Source organism: Protopterus annectens, chromosome 9.part0, assembly GCF_019279795.1.
Source record: "Protopterus annectens isolate FY-2018-M chromosome 9.part0, PAN1.0, whole genome shotgun sequence".
NCBI classification, from domain to species: Eukaryota; Metazoa; Chordata; order Ceratodontiformes; family Protopteridae; genus Protopterus; species Protopterus annectens.
The window spans coordinates 920978846-920999565 of record NC_056743.1 but is presented as its reverse complement, the minus strand read 5'-3'; the positions used below and the strand labels follow the sequence as shown (position 1 = coordinate 920999565).

Sequence of the window (20720 nt, the reverse complement as noted above, 5' to 3'; positions counted from 1 at the left end):
ACTAACAGCTTAAGATGGGAGGAGATAAAATAACCATCGTCCAGAAAGTCTCCAGGAACAGATGGTGTCCTTGAAGAAGTTTGGAAGTTAAGAGGGAACAAAGCGGTAAAGAAAAATTGACATGTATAGAGCAATGTGGTTTTGTGGAAGTGAGATGCAAACATCTACATTGTTAGAACAATGATGATCCAGAGGGAAGCAGTTGGCCTTTTCCCGGTTAGGGGTCACCACAGCGGAACTCTGGTCCGCTAATGATTGGCATTTGATTTTTATGGTGCCGAGTTTCCAGCTCGATGCCCAACTTTTAGTGAAGGCACGCCCATTCACGCATATCTTTCGGAGGCCACTCGACCGTAGGGAGGACATGCAGACTCCACACAGAAGGAAGCAGAATGTAAAAAAATACCACTGTGCATGGGGATATTGATCACAAGAAAAACTTTTCAGAGTAAGCTGAGATTGTACGAGTACAGCAATGGAAACATTTGTATTTCTTGATGCAATAAAGAAGATTAATTGGGAGGATCGGAGGCAAGAAGTAAAGTGCGAGGGGCCTTCATGAATGAGTTGTGTTTAGACCCTTTCTCTTATTTGCTTTAGAGCCACTGGCAAAGAAAAGAAAGGACTCAGAAATGCAAGGATATAACTGGTATGGTAATCCAGAAAAGTTGGCTTTATTTGCAGATATTACTTTTACCTGATAAATCCAGAAAAGGACATCTCAGTGCTGTGGAATATTATGAGAGTTATAAAATTAATGGACATAAAACAAAGGCTAAAACTGTAAATTATATACCCACACACACATACTGGTTTGGTAATACCCATATTTATGGAGAGACTTTAAGGCAAATTATTTAGTAGTATAGATTTAGAAGGCTTGTATTATGGCAGGTAAGGATATGTGGGAAAAGACTGAAAAGATGAAACAAAAAATAAGAACCTAGAAGCTACTGTTTATGGATATAGACAGGAAGATAAAACATTTTCACTGTTTTTGTAAGTCTTTAAATAGTATGCCTGAACTGAACATAAAAATTAAAATCAACCAGAGGAGAGGTTGTGGGCAATAATTAAATAATTAATAAAAATTGTTGAAGGAATTCATCTCGGAGGGGGAAGAGGATAAGTCAAGTGGGATAAATTGGACAAGGTGGTTTAGGATTACCCTATTTGAAGGGGTAATTTACAGCCACACAGTTAAGGTTCATATATACATGAAACACAAGTGGAAGGGTATAAATTTAAAATGGAAAGGGATGATTATGTGGGGGGGGGGGGGGGGTCAAGAAATAAAAAGTGTGATTTGGGATGCAGATCCTTAAGGAGAACCACCACCACACAGTATATTATATTCATAAGAAAAGTAATGTAAGAACTAAACCAAAAGAAAAATGTCAAAGGAACCAAGGTACTGGGAGCAAACAACTAGAGGGGGAAAGGTAACAGAGTGGGATGAGGATAACGCAATGTTTGGACTACAGGCTAGAGACTAGCTTTCCTACCAGAAATTGATACTGGAGTACCGGAAAAGGATAGGGGATTCTAAAGAGAAAGACCTGCTCTGGCGGGGGTTTTAATCAAATCTAAAACAGAAATGGCTGTTAAAAATAAACAGAAAGGATAATTAGTAGGTTATATAAAATACTGCATGATCAGAAGATATCAGAAAAGAATAGAAAAGCAATTTACAACAGAACAATGGGAGGATATATTGTATGGCTCCCAAGTGTGCAACAAAGTCCAGAAGATTTAGGACATTTGCTTGCAAGTGTTTGAATAGGTAGTTTTATGCCACAAGCAAAGCTTTATATAATTTTTCCTCAGGTACATAGAAAATGCTGGAGGTGTGATTGGGAAGTTAAACATGCTTTTGAGGAGTGTAAATGTGTGGCAGATTGCAAAAAATTCCCCACGGAGTACTGTGTGAACAACATTGGGCGAACATATGGCTGTAACAAAGCCTATGAATTTTTTTTTGAGCTAGGACAGGATCCTAATTGCCTAATGCATGCAATATAAAGTTTGATTTGGTTGGCTGCCAAAAAAGCAAATTACTAGAAAATGGAAATCCACATCTAAACCTACTGTATTTGAAGTACTGAACATTATAAAATAGATAAAACAACTGCAAGATGCATCTTTAGAAAATGGAAGGAGCCAATAATATAGAAATAATGGAAACTGTGCAAACAATATGTGCAGAAATATTTTTAGGAGAAGGATATGTGAGGTTTAAGGGAAAGCAAGAATTCAGCAATTTATGTAATATTGGACGGATAATAAATTACATTCTCCATCCCTGTATGTCCATGAAAAAATGGTTTTCTTTTAATGTAGGTTTAAAATTATCACACAATTCATAAGCAAACACCTTTTAAATTATGTAAATTGTCTTCTGCCACCATAACGGAATCTGCTGAAATCACCCCTGCAATGGTAGAAAGTATGAGGAGTTAAGAAATTTCATCAAAAGCAGTCTACTGGAAGCAAAATGTACTTTTACACCGATCATACAAGTTACTAAATTTATCAAAAAAGTACATCCCACTGTTTACTCGTTGCTAATGACAATGAACTGCCACCTACATTGACTGGAGAGATTTACTGCAACCAAGAGTCTTTTAATTGATAAACTATGTATAGGACTGTTTACTCACTGGCAATGACTGTTTCAGTAATAATTTTTGAAGAGGTTTACTATGGAGAGTAAAAAAAAAAAAAAAAAAAAAAACTAAAATGCATCATTTACTAACACAAAAGTATTCATAATTCTAATCTGAATGTTACATAAACGCATATGCCAAGACAATCTGTCATCTCTACGAATTACTGTGCATCCAAACAATTCAGGCAGCAGACATCTGGTTATAGGGATTATTTGGCAAAAAGGGAGCTCTTGTCCATTGAATACTAGTACCAAAATATAATGGGTGAATCTCATGAAATGAGAACATAACAAGCAACTTTGGATCTATTCATTTTGTCAAGGCAGATTCTAAACTCAGACCCAACATTTGAAATTATACTGAATTCACCACGTTTAAAACAATTACACCACAAGCATACCCTCTTTGGTGTGAAAAAAAGTAATCCTTTCTATGCAAATATCATCACTACTACAGGCCAAGGAATCACTGGGGCTCTGCTGTACCGGTAAACATTAAGTCACCAGATGCATTACAGAAAACTAGAAACATTTTCAGCGTGCTAATTGCACCCAGAAAGGAAAAATAAAAATCTCAATAGGCATTACTTGATAATGACTGAAGAGCTGATGTTGCTACATCACCATGCACATGAGCAAGCTTGTCCTGCATAACACTGCTATCTCATCCAGTACTAGTCCCTACTTTTTGTCCCTGGCTTGCCAGGATAGGCTCCAGTTCCACCACAACATTTAAGAAGTACCAAAACAGGAATCACAGAATGGCTTAAAGATAAAAAAGCAGGTTCACACCAGTAGTAAATCGTGCATTTTTAATCTATTTGCACACAAGGATCTTCAGAAGCCTAGCAATGCATTCCTAGAGGTTTATCAGACCTACTAGTGGTAGTACAATGAACCCAGAACCCTTTGTATTTCAAGTATGAATAACCACAGCAAGGCAGACATTTACATGATATCCCATCAATTAAGGGATAAGGGTGCTAACCCAGAAATGAACTTGCAGTTTCTTCATGCATTCATCTAGATTACACTTGGAACAGAGTAAAAGTATAGCCTTTGCTTTGTGTGTAGAGGCGACAATTCTATAGAAGTGGTATTCTCTGTGTAACGCAGCTATCACTCCAGCATATTCTGCTTTAAATTGCAGAACACCTTAAGGTAGAGTTTCCTATTAAGTTTAGCAAGAGTGTTTTAACATTTGGAGAGCACTTTTTTTTTTTTTTTTTTTTAAACTGGGTACCACCACAGAGTATTTTTTTAGTGACTGATGCCTTTAGTGCCTTCATCTAATGCAGTGGACTTGAACACATAGTAGGAATTAAAGATTTGCATTGATGGGATGCTCTCAATAGTCTTCAACCAGGTCTCTGCAATGATGCATTCAAGGCTAGAGAGAGAGTGTGCCTGTAGGGAGTGAAGTCTTTAAAAGACTTTGTATTGGGAAGCAATAGCCCTCATTAGTCAAGGGAGACCCTCATCAACTGAAGTGCAATAGGGACAGATGAATACCAGACTTGTTCGTCAGCAGGATTAGAATTAAACCCTGCTTCTAAATGCTTACCTTAGCAGCATTTTTTTTTTTTTTTTTTTTTTTTTTTTTTTTTTATAACACATGCAGGAGGCTGCACGAAGGACCCTTCAGATGGTCACCACATGAGCTCTAAACCTCCCATCATCTCTGGCAGACTGGACAGGCAATTCTTCCCTCCTTTGGCGTCAAGTAGCCAAGTTGAATTTCTTTGAAATGTGGCAGCTGTCAATGTTGGACTCTTTCCCAACACAATACAGACAATACCTTTCTGGACCTTACCTAGTAATCTGATGGAAATATGCTCAGGCATGAGAACACAGAACATTAACAACCACAAGACACGGATCCAAACTGCCTATGTAGAGGAATAAGAACTGGTCAGCTCTGAGGATCCAGTACTTTATGTCACAGGGCACACCTGACAGGCATGCACATGTTCCCCAAAAGAGGGATTTTGATGGAAACTCATGACTTGCGTCCAATGCAGCTGTTTAAAATGAGCCAAAAAAACAGCTCCCATTCCCACCCAGCAGTTACTTCCATCTCACTGCCACAAATAAACCTCTCAAGTACTCAGCACAAGAACTGGGGATAAAGCCGGACAAATGGGCAAACTCAGGAGAAGTTTTTAAATACAGTCTTGTATACTCAGAAAGTTGCTAGAAGAGTAATGTTTGATTGGCTTCCATTTTCTGAATGATATGAAGTCTGAAATTCAAATGCCTTTTATTATTTAGTGACTGCAGTTCAGAGGTTTGCCAGAAAACACCAATTATGAGAAATACATTCTGTGACTTCAGGGATAGAGTCAACTTTCTGTCATGCAAAAAGCAGCCAGAGAATTAACTTACTTCAAACTCATACTAGTCCTCTCTAAAGCCAGAATGCTTAAAGATGCACAAACACGAGGGCAAGTAGTTTTTATCCAAAGCCTGCATCCACCTCACCCAACAGTTATAACCCCTTCACTAGTTATATGTTACATATCAAATTCTGATAAATGGCCACAATGCATTTTGAAATGGTTACACAAAACCTGTACTCCCTTCAACAGTAAAGGATTCCTTCCCCAACCTGGGTCACTCAAAAATCACTTAGTCCTACAAAGCAAGCCCAGAAAAATTAAATAAACAGTAGTCAGTCATATTTCATCCACATAAAGTCACTCTGTATACAGGCATGTAATCATAGCAATTTTATCTGCGTATCCATCTTAGATATCCAACTGTAATAACAAAAATTATAAAATAAGACTGAGCCATAAGGTATTCTGCTCAGTTTCACACAAGCACACGCTTGACGACCAGCCCCACAGCAAAGTACTCCTGATTCATGAATTAGCCACTCATTGAATGTCAACATCCAGCTGAAAAAAGAACCACCTTGCCTCACATTACAGCAGACCACAGTTGCCATTTCAGAATGAGAATGCACTTACGTCCCATAGTAGTCCATTAGCAGAGAACTCCTCAACAACAGTTTTTCTATAAGTATGCACCATTTCTTCTACAAAAGAAAGTTCCGGTGGCAAATACCTTTGATTACTCTCCATACTGCTCAACCTCTTAGCACAGGAGGTATGGACAGAGGCCCAAAAAAGTAGGTGCAGTTTTGAAATACTGTTCTTACAAAACATGAAAAGTTGCTAGAACAAGAAAATGCAGACCTATGTAAAACCTAAGGGTGTGAATGCTGAAACTCATGTCTGTCATATGACTTCAGTCCTCGGTTATTTTTTTCCAGAAAACCACAAATTTTTATAAGGAACAGACCACAAGTGAGAGGCAGAAATCCGGACAGTTGAGAGGTGTGTTGCTCTCCCTTCACCCACCACAGTGACAAATGCATTCAACTCCAAGGTCAGTAGAGTTCGGAGAAAGAAGTTTTTCTCCCAAGATGTGATAGCCAGTAAATATAAGGGTAGTTCATACTACTGGCATTCTTTGCAGTATATGGCATACTGTGGAAATGACCAGGTACCACTAACGTGTTCTGGGTGTACTCAGTTTTCTGAAGGTCATAACACGTTTAGTTCCATGAAACTGAATATATAACTGCTATTGGACTAAAATTTGCTGTCAAGATCACGGCTAATCAACCTTTTAACTCCAGAATTAAAGATAAAGCAAATAATAAAACAATAATTCATATTAGGGATATTTCTTTAAAATACTGATACATGCATCTTAGCAATTTGCTAGAAAAGGAAACTATAAATTTACATTTGTGAAAAGATCCAGAACTGTAATGAATCAGTATTTGAGGATCATCAATTTTTGACTTTAGTCAAACACTTCTTCAAAAACAACATTTTCAATTTTAGGAAGTATGCAGCAAAATTAGAGAGACTTCAGAGTTAGTGTCAGGACAAGTATACAGACAGCAATAGGCACATCACTAAATTTCAGCATATCAGTCTATGCAGCATCTTTGTGGAACAAAAATCATACCATTAACCGATTAAAAATCAAATTGTTATGAAGTCTTAGTGCAATCTCACAATTGCCACCCTTCTATCTTGTTTCCGATTTCTTTTCATCTCATCCCCTCACCAAATTAAAGAATTACAAACATTGTAAAAAGACATTTTCAGAAAACAAAATTTTAAGTATGGGATATGTCCCAGGACAATACTGTAAAAATGACCCAACAAAAGCTCCAGCTTTAAGTCTTCAGTACATGTGTATAAATTTACTAATAAGCCCAACGACAGAATTCCCGTATAAAGTACATACTAAAAAACAATTTTCTGTAAACAAAAGTCATACACATCCTCATAGTTGGCATCTGAAATGGCAGCAATTGCAGTCAAGAGTACTTTGAATATTACTCTGACCACCTCTCAGGGTCATAGCAGATATCTGGCCCTTCAACAAATAAATAGTATTGCAAGACCTTGTTACAGATTTGGACCGGATGACTAAATTATCCTAAACAGAAGTTAATTATAGAGCTGACTTAACCCCCTACTACCACACATAACATAAGCTAATTGTCTGACAAACCTTCCTGAAATGCAATGGAGGGCTTCACTACATATTCTGTACAGACCAGCAGCCTCTTAACATTGCCTGTCTGAACCAAAGCAACTTCACGAAATTAAGTGTGGAAGACAATAATTAAAAGGATCCATGACAACACAATGACTGCTTAACCATCAAATTATCTGATAAAAGAAAAACAATGCATCATTAAAGGAGAACTGTGCCCATACACTGAAATGAAATAAACATGCTTTATGTTTTCTACATTTTAACATTACTTGTGGACTCGCGCTATACCTTTATACATTTTTAAATGCAATTCCAGAGTCTGCCCACATGGGGTCAGGCATCTTGATTTTTTAGTCCATCTCCAGGTACCCCACAATGCAGTGTTTGGCTTTAAATATTACATCATAGCACCTATCAATGCATTGACTTTACATGTGTATCTACATATATGCTGCTTTCTTTTATTCAGATTTACCATTCCTTTCAGTCACTCAGATTTAAATTACTATTTCTTGGTTTTCAATAACTACTTAAAAGACAAACCGGGATAAGTCACACAACAGTATTCTCAGCACATTAATTTTCTCCTGCTGAGAGCTACTGATCACAGCAGCAAACGGCTCAAATTTGCCACTTTGACAGTCACTAAGGGAAAGTGTTTAGGGGGGGGGGGGTCCAAGGACTGCAAGAATGCAGGGGTATACAATAAAACACACATAAAAAGTCAGTGGCTTGATGGGAGCTTAGGGGCTATGATGTAATATTTTAAACCCAAACACTACAATGTGGGGTACTAGAGATAAGACTAAAATCAAGACACTGGACCCCGTGTGGGAAGGCTCTGGGATTAGATTTAAAAATTTGTATATATAATCCAAAAGTGGTGTTATGTAGGAAAATCAATTCTCCTTTAAGAAAATCTGTGTAAAAATCCTGCACCATTCAAAACCAAAGAAAATAAAGACAAAAGGATTTTGATTGCAAGAACACCCACTGTATCCCCATATATGGAGGATTCATCCCCTCACTTTCCCTTCAAACAAATATACTAACCTTGCAGTGTATGACCATGGTAAAGCAAAAGAAAAAACAAAAATTGTTCCTGTTGCCCATCTGCAGCACTTTGCTGCAAAAAAAAAAAAAAAAAAAAAAAAAAAAAAAAACACACACCAACAATACTAGTGAACTGCATCCACTGTCATACCTTGCAAGTGAACCTTACTGCAATACACATTCCTCATTTAGTCTTAAAAAGTCTGTTCCACTTTGAAATGGGCCACTAACTACACATTCAATATCAAGCATTTTGTTTAACCAATATCCGTGGTAAACAATACTGAATCATATTAAAATGTTTTTTAAATGAATTAATACGTATAAAGTGACACCATCCTGTGGCAAGTATGGGTTCTACATTTTGCCCATTTGTACCACATTATGAGTAGTAATATTCCACATTTTGGAGATGGAAGCTTGAGAACTATGTCAACTGCGGAAAAAAATGTGTTTCAATAAAATTATATACATATTCAATTGTACTGCAAACTTGAAGAAGCCATCAGATTTCACCTCTTAAAGGAGAACCACACCCACAGACTCAAAAAATGTTTATTTCATCACGGTTTGGCGTTTCCTACATTTTATCACCACTCTGGGACTATTTACAGGTTTTTAAATATTTTTATACGTAATTTCTGAAGCTGACCACATGGGGTCGGGCGTTTCCTACATTTTATCACCACTCTGGGACTATTTACAGGTTTTTAAATATTTTTATACGTAATTTCTGAAGCTGACCATATGGGGTCTGGCATTTTGAAGTAATTCTGATTATTTACTCTGCCTCTAGGTATCCCACAATGCAGTGCTTGTCTGTAAAAAATGACAACACGCAGGCCTCTTTCTTCCTAAAGCTCCTGTCACTGCATTGATTTTACATGCATACATTGCTGTCTTTCAGTTAGTTTTAAGTAACACTTCATGCCATTCAAGAACTACAAAACACAAACAATGCAAATGCCACAGAACAGACTTTCAAAGTGTTGTTTTACTGCTGCTACTTTTTGGAATGGCTAAACTGCAGTCTTTTGTGAAGTCTGAAATTGTACTAGTTTGCTCAAATTACCCTTAGCACTTTGACAGCTAGGGAAGTTAGGTGTGAAGGGGAATGGGAGATGAGTCAGTTACCTGCTGTGACTGACAACTCACCGCAGGAGACTTGACTCCTGTACTGTTTTCTTGTTCCAGCCTTTACTTTCTGTATGGGTAGGGGAAGGACCAAGGAGCTGTGACATCACAGCATGGATGGGTTTTCAGGACAGTCGTGGTGACGTTAGTTTGGGGAGGGAATTGGCCAGAAAACTACCTGTATTCATTGGCCTTGATGACGTCAATGAATTGGAGACTGCAGCGAGCTGCTGCGGGATAAAAGTTTTTTGAAAGTGAAACTACCACTGTACATTAAGTTACTGTTCTAGTGGAGAGAAACAGTCGATTTAAAATATTTTAAATGCAGTATTGTTGTTCATTCCTAGCAGGGGCAGTAAATAGGGAGAAAAAGGACAGAGAAGTTTAGCATTTAATAAAATAATCCCATTGTTGTCCTTTACAGCAGAGCTGAATGTCCAGCCTTACACAAACCTAATGTAATAAAAATACCATGGTCACGTAAACAAGTTCAACCCCAATTTCCCTCTCTATTAAAAATATTCTCTAAACTGCATAGACTCCGTTAATGCAGTTAATACTCCTCCTTGATGGAGGTTCTAAAATCTCCTTACTCGAGCAACTCTTTAGGGCAGCAAGCTTGCCTATTTCTAGTGAACTGTAACCATTTTATTTGGTACCTGCTGAAGTAGAACCATTAAATCTTCCATGCTCTGCTATGTTTGGAGGAATTTTGGTTTTAAATGGCTGTATCCAGCTCTGAAGATAAATGCATATTACTACACTCTGACATGGGCTGGGGAAAGAAATCCAGTATACCCTAAAGTAATCACTTAATTATGTACAGGTTCCTGCTCACCGCCATCTCAATGAATAATGGGACTGCAAGCAGGAGAAAACTACAGCTGCTCAAAGCAGTGTTACTTCATGTCATTCTTTCACTTAAGCTACTTGTATTTAAATTTGCTGACATTTAGTTACCTGGAAAGTCTGACTGGGCAGGATCCCGTTTTTAGCACAGGCCCAAAAAGAAACTCCAAAATGTTATTTAAACATTTCTTATATTAAATAAAATGCTCCTAGCTGAGGCATCAATTGTTCTATGCTACATGTGCACAAATGCTAGGCAGTGCGAGTATAAAGTGGTAAGTACTTCAGTTTCATTTAGCCCCCATATTCTAAAAGTTAAACACGAGTTATATTCAAATCAAAACAGCTGAAACAAGTTACTAGTGCTGAACATAGAAACTCTATTTCCAGACTATGCCTGACTGGCCATGAGCCCCCCTGGAGCCATGGGACCTGGGCAGTCAACAGGAATGAGTCTATTATAAATCCACCACTGCTGACCATAACAGTCTCCTTGCTCATTCTAGTGAGTGGCGAATTAGATCACAATGGAATCTCCTACTGCTAGGAGTTTGGGTTGTGTGGAGGTTTACCTTATGGATTTAAGACACTGTTATAGATTTGTGTTGCATGGTGGATATTGCTGGAGTTGAACTTTTGTGAGACTGCTGAAGATACCTGTAACTGTATCTCCATCTGTGAAGCCTTAGTAATTTAGATACATTAAGAGCTCATCACATGTGGGCCTGTCTGCTTAGTCTGCAATCTTTGTGGTAGTTATAATGTGGTGTCATGCCTTACTGACAAAAGATTTGGTATATGTAGTGGCTGTAACAGACAGCCTTGCCTCTAAGAAAATTTTATCTTATCACGCACATTGTAACAGATGAACTACTATGTGGCCGTCAGTAAGCACAAGACAATCTTTACATTGTCTCAGGATGCCCATTTCCACCAAGCTGACTATAGAATTAGCTGAAAGCTGCAAATCCTTGGGGTTCAGAGGGAGTGATGCTAATGAAATTTAGAACTGTTCTTAATGGGGGGTGCTACCTGAGAAAAAGATGACAATCCAAGTCCAAACACACAAAGCAATTGTTCTCTGCAAGCAAACTACAAGGTACCAAGTATTTAAATGATTTTAAAAGGGGAACAGCTGAAAGAAAAATAATTTTAGAGGTGAAGTTAAGGTCCTAAATACTTTCATCTATACCCTGCACAGCTCACTGCTGTAATATGATCAGCATAATCACACAGAAGTGACCAACCTACAGAGGCGAGAAATAAAAACAAAATTCAACAGCAGAAAATCATACTTTCAGGCCATTTTATCAATCACTGACTCAGAAGAGATTCTTCTCCTCTCTACTCCCACTAGATTGGGAATAAATGCTATACAACTAGATAATAAAAAAATAAGTACATATCAAATTTTAAACTTTACGATGTAGAATAAATGCAAAAACATTAAATGAGCACTTAACAGTGAAGTCTGATTCAGATTGTAGAGGACTAAAAGCAATTCATTAGTAGTGGTGTGGTCACCAAGCATTGCAAAAAGTTAAGTAAATGAGCCAAGCATATTGCAAACATGACTAACTTAGAGGCAGTGAAATGTCTGTTATGCATGTTTGCTAACAGGATGTCACCTTTTTGGTAGAAGTACCATTTTTGCGGGGGTTGGGGGTGATCCCTTGGCTAAACACAAAACTGCCCAGTAGACCATTTTGATCAGTGCTCGACCCTAAATAAATACTATACATACACGCACATTATCTCACACAAACATCTATACGTCAAAGTGTGCATCTATATGCAAGTTTACCTACATCTACACACACCTATAAATTATCATCACCTACGTGCATAAATGTCCCTGCACGTAGCACAATTAATGCTGCCTGTAATACGGACTAAAAATGTTGTGAAACTACACACAAAATACTGCAGGTCTTGAACCTAAACAACGATGCGCTGCTGAATGACCTATGGCACATCTGTACCACTATCCAAACGCAGTAACTTAACATAAAAACTGCATTTTTCCACCGGGGGGGGGGGTCATCCGACTATCTGCTCTTAAGTTCCCATCACCGGGCGACAGCCAACCAGGAGAAGGGTCAAAATCCAAGTAGCCATCAGTCATGGTCCCAACTTATTTTCCAGTTTGTTACCCCACCACACGCACTCAGCCGAGGGTTGTGCAATGGGCTCTCCGCAAATAGCACCCCCTTACAGAAATGTAAAAAAGGACCAAAACTCTTCAGCTGCTGGTACTGTTGTGTAAAGTAATAGAAAACAACTGTCCAGGTTTTTCACAGGAAATCTGGACTGTACCTACAATATCGAGCCAAAAGCTATAAAAATGTAAATCTCTTCTCAACAAGGGTCGCACAAGGGACTTCACTATTCACCTGAACTACCAAAGACAAGCAGCTAGAACCTTAGTTAAGCGCAGTATCAGTTGTGGGCCAGCAGTCCACTTGTCTACTTTTGAGTTTCCATAATAATCAATTAACTGTGACTCAGTAAATTCCAATCCACTACATAACTGTGTCTCAATATATCACACAACTACAATTCGAAAAGAGGAACCTCACAATCACCGTATACCGATGGCCAATGCGGAGGCTCCAAGAAGCGTGTCTGGGGGTGTGTGTGTGTGTGTGTGTGTGTGTGTGTGTGTGGGGGGGGGGGGGGGAAGGATCAAGAGTGAAACTAAAAGTAAGTTTAATGCATATCAAAGAAGTTGTAAACATAGAACATTTTACGGTTATATGTAATACAACAAGAAAATTAAATAGCACACAGCAATAGAACTACTTAATTCAGCCAACTTGTAACAAAGTCCAAGTTAAGTCTTGCATCAACCCGCTTCCCCCACCAACTTAACTTATGTGCTACCAGACAGCTACGACGTTTTATATGTTGTCTCTAGCGTCTACAGACAAACTTTTTTTTCTTATTAATTTTTAGTTTTACGAAATACCTGTTCAACTTTGTGAGACAGTTACCGGAGTTGTTTCAAAGTGAATCTCGGTACTACAAAACACAATAAAAGTGTTACTTCATACACATTAGCAATGCCATCATCAACTTTCAAAGTGTCAATAAGGAGATGTACTATAAGTAAGCTATGCTTTCTTTACATTTGTTCGTACACAAACTGTACTGCACTCCTGCTTATGTACCTTTTTTGTAATTTTCATCAAAATTGATGCCCTACTGGTTTAAACCAAACATATAATTTTATGTAAAAGACGAGAAATGAATCCTCAATTACAGCTTTAAAATAGATAATTAACAAGTCCCTTTTAATAGGCCAATTATCTAAGTTTATAAATAAAGTGGCATAGACGCAATTCTTGAAATACCACATTTAACCATTTGGGGACGCTACGCCCTTAAATGGCAGCTTAACAGTACACGTGAAAGATAACCCAAATTTTTGTACACACAGTACATCTGCCTTTAAGTGAGCAGACACAACATATTCTCTCACAATATTTCCTCTAACCATATACTTTTAAAGACCATGAATGTACCTTTAGTTTATGAATATCCACAGATTCCCGCCATCCTGTCTCACTTGTCCCAGCCACTATTGGAAAACGCGTTAACCAATACGAACCAGCGATACTGGAAGATGAAGAACACAGATTGTTATTGGTAAACCGAAACTACGTCATTATTAACGAAACGGCAAATGAAATGTTTACAGTGCATATAAAACAGTGTTAAGCAGGATGAATGGAACTCACGCCTATTCCAGCCTTTTTATTTAACCGCGAGATTTGTCGATAACACAGAGAACATAGGAAATTAGGGTGCTGTTAACCGTCTGAGAGTGACAACCAATTCATACAATAGAAACACGCCTTTCTTACTATCTCCAAATTATAGTCTTGAGAAAGTGGGCGACTTAGTCACTCCTAAGCGAATGGCACAAGTTGTTTCTTTTACAAAACAGCGACCCAATTAGCTTATGATACATGCTGAAGAGGGCGTTAACGACCCAACTTCCTGGATACCATTGTGTCAGAAGGGGGACCTGATATACTGGATTTTATTGGGTTCTGATTTCGTAAGTTCAAGTTCTGTGGGTCGGAACGAGTGGACTTCCTTTTACTTTGCAAGATAATTTGTTCAGTTTGCAGTCAGGGATTCGTTGTAACAGCGAAACGGGGTAGGGGTCTTTCTTAATACATTGATTAAAAGTGGAGTTATAGTTTCTTTAGTACAGAATGGGTTTAGTTTGCTGAATTCAGTAATTGTTTCCATAAATGTACTGTGTTGGTGATTTCTGTTGTGTTCTGAGGGGGTATCTACTTGCCTAAATTCTTTGATTTACTCTAAGTGGTAAGAGTGATATAGTGGCTATTGCTAAAAGATGGCTAGAACAAACGTGATGGGGGTGTCCTGAGTGATTTGTTTTTTGCTACCTACTAGACAAGCCTGTTATGCTCACAAGTCCATCCTGCTTAGTGTTGGGGTTCTCGTAATCTGACATAGCTTTGTAATGTGTTTACTCTGACAAGTATTGTATTTCATTTTTAGCATTGCCTTGTATTTTTAATTGCTACCTTTTAAATGTCTGCATCTGTCTTTCTTTTCTGTAGGAGGTATGTTTTGCTCACCAACCACTCTGATAAAACATATTATTGCAGTAGTTTTCAGTTGTTGAAATATTTTTTCATATGTTTCTGCCTTCTTCCTGTGCATTTCTTATTAATATATTTCTTGTAAAATGATGGTCTCTTGGAATCAAGTAATGGTTTTGGAAAAAAAAGTATGTAGTTTTCCACATTTTTTCAAAGATGTATGCATCAAATACTTTATAGTTTACAGTACTGGTGGTGCCCATTTTATATAGTTGGGAGTCTTTAAGCTTGGTTTTGTGCTTTGTATACCTGTGCTAAGTTAGTAGATCACATCCTGCAAAAATATCTAGTAGGAGAAAATCAGATTTGCAAGGATTCGTGGTCATTCCTATCTAAAATATCTGAATTGGAATTTGATGATCAATGTAATTTTATGACTGTCGATGTAAAAGATCTATATACATGTATCCCTTTGAACATCGCCACTGACTGGGTAGCTATATACCTTAAGAAGCAAAATGCTTCAACAGCTGAAATTGCGTTAGTCTTAGACTTGTTGGACATGATTTTGTACAATAACTATTTCATGTTGGGGGACAATTTTTACCTTCAGAAAATCGGGGTGGCCATGGGCTCCCCATGTGGGGCAAGTCTAGCAAACATGGTCATGGCACAATGGGAGAATTCACATGTACTACATAATGACACAATGACAGTCAAAATTAAGTATTATACACGCTACCTGGATGATATTTTCATCCTGTTAAAAGGTGGAGAGGGTGAGAGTAAGTCTATCTTAGAACATTTTAATTCCACTACTGACTTCCTGAATTTTACATCCACTTTCAGTAATGATGCAATAGCTTACTTGGATGTTTGGTTAACAAAAAATGTCACCTTAAAAGCTTACTTAGCCAAGATTTATAGGAAGGGGACTTATTCAAATTCCCTACTGCACTATAGCAGTTGTCATCCAAGCCACCAGAAAAAATCAGTAATCAAGGGTCAATTAGTACGGGCCGCTAGAATTACTAGTCTAGACGAGGATTTTAGCCATGAATGTGAGCTACTTGTCAATATGTTTACACATAGAGGATATCCTTCGGATTTATTGGAGGCCTTGGTCAAAGAAGTTAGTGACAAAAGGAGTAGAGGAATCTATCAACCTATATTGTGTAAATTGATTGACGCTACAAGTCAGGAACCAATTGTGGTAGCGCCTGGTTTGAATGCTAGAGGTAATGAGTCACTAAATGTCAGTAACTCTAAATTAATTCTCACTTTCTCAACTAATATTTACCCCGTAGTTGACATTATTAGGAAAAATTGGCTTATATTTAGTAATAATGCTAATTTATCGAGCAAACTAGGTGACCATCTGGAGATAACTTTCAGGAGAGGTAAAAACATGAAATGCCTCCTTGAAAACTCCAACCCTAGTTCAGTAAGAACACCAGGCATGTACAAATGCCAGAATTGTAACTATTGCAAGTACATTCAGGAAACAAATAGATTTTGTGTGAATGGTTTCTGTTTTAATATGAGATGTAGAGCAACTTGTAATACCAGCATGGTAGTGTATTTGGCACAATGCCAGAAGTGCCCAGGATTCTACGTAGGGAAGACCGAACGTAAATTGAGGGAGCGAATTTACGAGCATCAGTATGCAATGAAGAAAAGAAAGGAAGAAAATGCATTAGCTCGACATTTGGTCTCATTTAGCGACCATTCCTTTAAATTTATAGTCATAGACCAGGTACTAGAAAAGAAAAGAGGTGCCCCCTTAAAACTACTACTAGAGGAGTCCGAATTAAAGTGGCAGATCAGGTTGAATGCTTATGCACAACCAGGCCTTAATGATAGTTGCTCGATTAGTAGCATTTTAAAATTAAAAAGCCTCCTAAGGTAGTGCTTTGGTTTCTTGCTAGGATATTTTCACTGTTAGCGAGTTGGTTATGTTTTTACAATATGTCTTTATTCAATATTTACGTGTTTTTTATTTAGTGCTGTGGGGATTGGATTCATTGTATTTTTCTACTTATTTCCTATCTATTTTATTATTTATATTTAGTTTCATTATTTTTACATTTTTAATAATAACAATATTTAGATAATTAGTTATTTTATGATCAATACTAGGATGTAGTTGTCTAAGAATATGCTGTTGTTTTAGTTTTTGTTTTTACCATGCTCTATTGGCTATAAGTTAATTGCATTGTTGCCTATTAATGATGTCATCATAGGTATAAATTAAAATTAATGGCACATGTATTTGTCTGATGAAGTCTGCTAGTCGAGCAGACGAAAAGCGCTTCACTCTAATAAATTTTTGTACTCTTGTGGCTGCCTATTTTGTCTTTGGGCGAAAGCTGTACTGTCTACTGGGTCCGTTTCAGTTTCCATCCTGCTTAGTGTTGGGGTTCTCGTAATCTGACATAGCTTTGTAATGTGTTTACTCTGACAAGTATTGTATTTCATTTTTAGCATTGCCTTGTATTTTTAATTGCTACCTTTTAAATGTCTGCATCTGTCTTTCTTTTCTGTAGGAGGTATGTTTTGCTCACCAACCACTCTGATAAAACATATTATTGCAGTAGTTTTCAGTTGTTGAAATATTTTTTCATATGTTTCTGCCTTCTTCCTGTGCATTTCTTATTAATATATTTCTTGTAAAATGATGGTCTCTTGGAATCAAGTAATGGTTTTGGAAAAAAAAGTATGTAGTTTTCCACATTTTTTCAAAGATGTATGCATCAAATACTTTATAGTTTACAGTACTGGTGGTGCCCATTTTATATAGTTGGGAGTCTTTAAGCTTGGTTTTGTGCTTTGTAGAAATGTTTTCAGAATGTTTTCAAAAAGACAGCTGTGCAGAAGATGATGCCTGCTCACTGCTGGTACTTTTTACTGTGGGATATTGTCTTTCTCTGTGCTGTACAGAAGCTACATTTTTTCTTAATTTTTGCTCACATGAATTTCTTTGTGTACATCATCTAAGTTTCCATTTAGTTTTCTTTCCTGTTTGGGCAGTAGACATTTGTGTAGTATAACTGGTTGTATTTATCACTGCATTACCTGCATAGCATCTAGTTAAGCTACTTTTTACACCCCCACCCATGAATATGATCCCTGGGGTGTATCAATATACTACAAACTACAATCCACTCTGCTACAGGCCCCATGTAGGAGCTCAGTGTCGCTCCAACCTAACACCACTCTTAAGTATTCAACTGCGGTACCACCTTTGTCATTCTTATAAGAAAAGCGCAGTCCGGATCTGAACTGTCTGCAAACAGCTGAAGTTAACTTTGAGTATGTGTCTACCTGTTTGAGCCAATATTCATTTTCCCCTGGAGAGCACTCTGCTTTGGCTTGTAAGCAGCCCCCCCCCCCCCCCCCCACACACACACACACACATTTTCCACTTTCTCTCTTATTCCCTTCTATTAGCAAATAGTATCCATAACTGATCAATACTGTGTGTCAGTTAATTTAAACTGAGACCACAGTAGCCTACTGATACAAGGTTATCCTGTTTTTCCACCTGGCAAATTGTTAAGAAATAACTTAGTTTCAGAGCAGTCCTTGGTCAATTGTGATTGTTTCTTAAACACAAACTTGTCTTTGCTTTGGCTCATTAGCAGCAGTACAAAGAACTGCCTGCTCACACCCTTGTTCTCCCTCCCCCTTCTCTGTTTATTACCTTAAGACAATCCCAAAGTTAATAAATATTACCTGTGGCAGGCACCATTTTTACAACTACAATCCACTCTGCTACAGGCCCCATGAAGGAGATCAGTGTCTCTCCAGTAAGTGTTTTACAACTGTAAATGCCTATTTATGTTGAATTGTGTTAGACATTTTACCACTGTATATGTTTATGTTGAATTGTTAGACATCTAAAATGATTTATGCTTTATTAATGGAAGTTACTATGCCATGCTAGCATTTTGTTTGCACCAAGTTGTTTTTAGTGTACTAGTATGGTTAGTTTGCGTAGCTGCACCTTGTTCACTAATGTTATTCATGTAATTGGGTTGTGTGTAGACAGCTCATGCTGGTGTCTAAATTATTTCTATATAATTGTGCTGTTACTGGTGGATAGAATCATATTAGACAACCTCGACAGAGTGCTGCTCACTATATTTTTATCTGCGACTGCATAACTGTCTTGAGGTTTTTCTAACTGATGTGTTTCCAATTGGCTCAGTATCTGCATATACTAGTTGTTGGTTCAAGACATTTTCCTGCATATACAGTAGCTATTTGCTCAGTTTGTTTTTTGTAATCTTTCTAATATATCTTTACCATCTCAAAGTGCTTACTCCTCTCTGTGCTCTTCTTTTTTTCTAGACCTAACACCACTCTTAAGTATTCAACTGCGGTACCACCTTTGTCATTCTTATAAGAAAAGCGCAGTCCGGATCTGAACTGTATGCAAACAGCTAAAGTTAACTTTGAATATTTGTCTACCTGTTTGAGCCAATATTCATTTTCCCCTGGAGAGCACCTTGCTTTGGCTTGTAAGCAGCCCCCCCCCCCCCACACACACACACACTCATCTTCCACTTTCTCTCTTATTCCCTTCTATTAGCAAATAGTATCCATAACTGATCAATACTGTGTGTCAGTTAATTTAAACTGAGACCACAGTAGCCTACTGATACAAGGTTATCATGTTTTTCCACCTGGCAAATGGTTAAGAAATGACTTGCAGTTTCAGAGCAGTCCTTGGTCAATTGTGATTGTTTCTTAAACACAAACTTGTCTTTGCTTTGGCTCATTAGCAGCAGTACAAAGAACTGCCTGCTCACACCCTTATTCTCCCCTCTAACAGGGTCTCTACCCGCTTCACTCCCCACCCTGCCCCCTATTCCCTCCCGCCCCCAGTGGTCCCACCTTTATTACACTCACAAACCCCTCCCATCCTTCCAGTAGCCAACCACAGCACTAACCTAACACTACCTCCTCCATCTTCCCACTACTATCACACCTCCTCAACTAACATGTACAAGCATACCTTACCTATGCTCACAGCATGCACTCTGCTTGCATATCTTACATCCTACCAAAGCTCCATCATTCCCCCACTCAACCACTACCACTACTACTACTCACACCACCACTCATGTCTCACCCTCACTCGGCTCCCCTCCCACCAACTCAAGAAACATCCCTATGCACCCCCCACATATTCTACCAACTATATTACTCGAGCATAAAGCATCCCTACAACTTTACACAGTAACCCTCCCACCGTACCTATTACCCAAAGAGCACAATCATAAAGTTTCCCTTATAAACAAACACATTCAAAAACCGAGAAAACTAATAACCTCATGCATATCTAAACTAGCCCTAAGTGGAGATATCCACCCCAATCCTGGCCCTACCATCTCCAACTCCAATCCTCATAATCAGACTAGAAATCACAACTTCTCCCATATTACAGCCAATAGAAAGCCAAGTGACTTCCTTCTACTAAGCCTAAATATTAGAAGTATATCCAACAAAGTCCATGAACTCCATGCCACCATAGACTTGTACTCCCCAGATATAGTCATCCTGACAAAAACCTGGCTAAAACCTCACATTACCAGTGAGCAAATACTCCCCACAGGTTATGGCATACTAAGAGTAGACCGGCTAAACAAGAAAGGAGGCGGAGTAGCTTTAATATTTAAACAGCATCTAAACATCCAGATCTTAAAATTATCAGCTCCACAAATAGGCAATGAAGAAATAATATATACAAGTCAGTGTGTGTGTGCAGATACAAGTCAGTGTGTGTGTGCAGATACAAGTCAGTGTGTGTGTGCAGATACAAGTCAGTGTGTGTGTGCAGATACAAGTCAGTGTGTGTGTGCAGATACAAGTCAGTGTGTGTGTGCAGATACAAGTCAGTGTGT

At 38.1% G+C, this 20720-nt stretch overlaps 1 protein-coding gene across 1 annotated transcript in view; it reads right to left on the bottom strand.

Annotated features, from left to right (window-relative positions):
* LOC122810606 (SAP domain containing ribonucleoprotein) overlaps window positions 1-20720 on the bottom strand; it is a 1802793-nt gene that overhangs the window by 1668254 nt on the left and 113819 nt on the right. The window contains exon 3 of the mRNA XM_044082182.1: window positions 13756-13890. Within this exon, the coding sequence (XP_043938117.1) occupies window positions 13756-13890 (135 nt within the window). The remainder of the gene's footprint in view (window positions 1-13755; window positions 13891-20720) is intronic.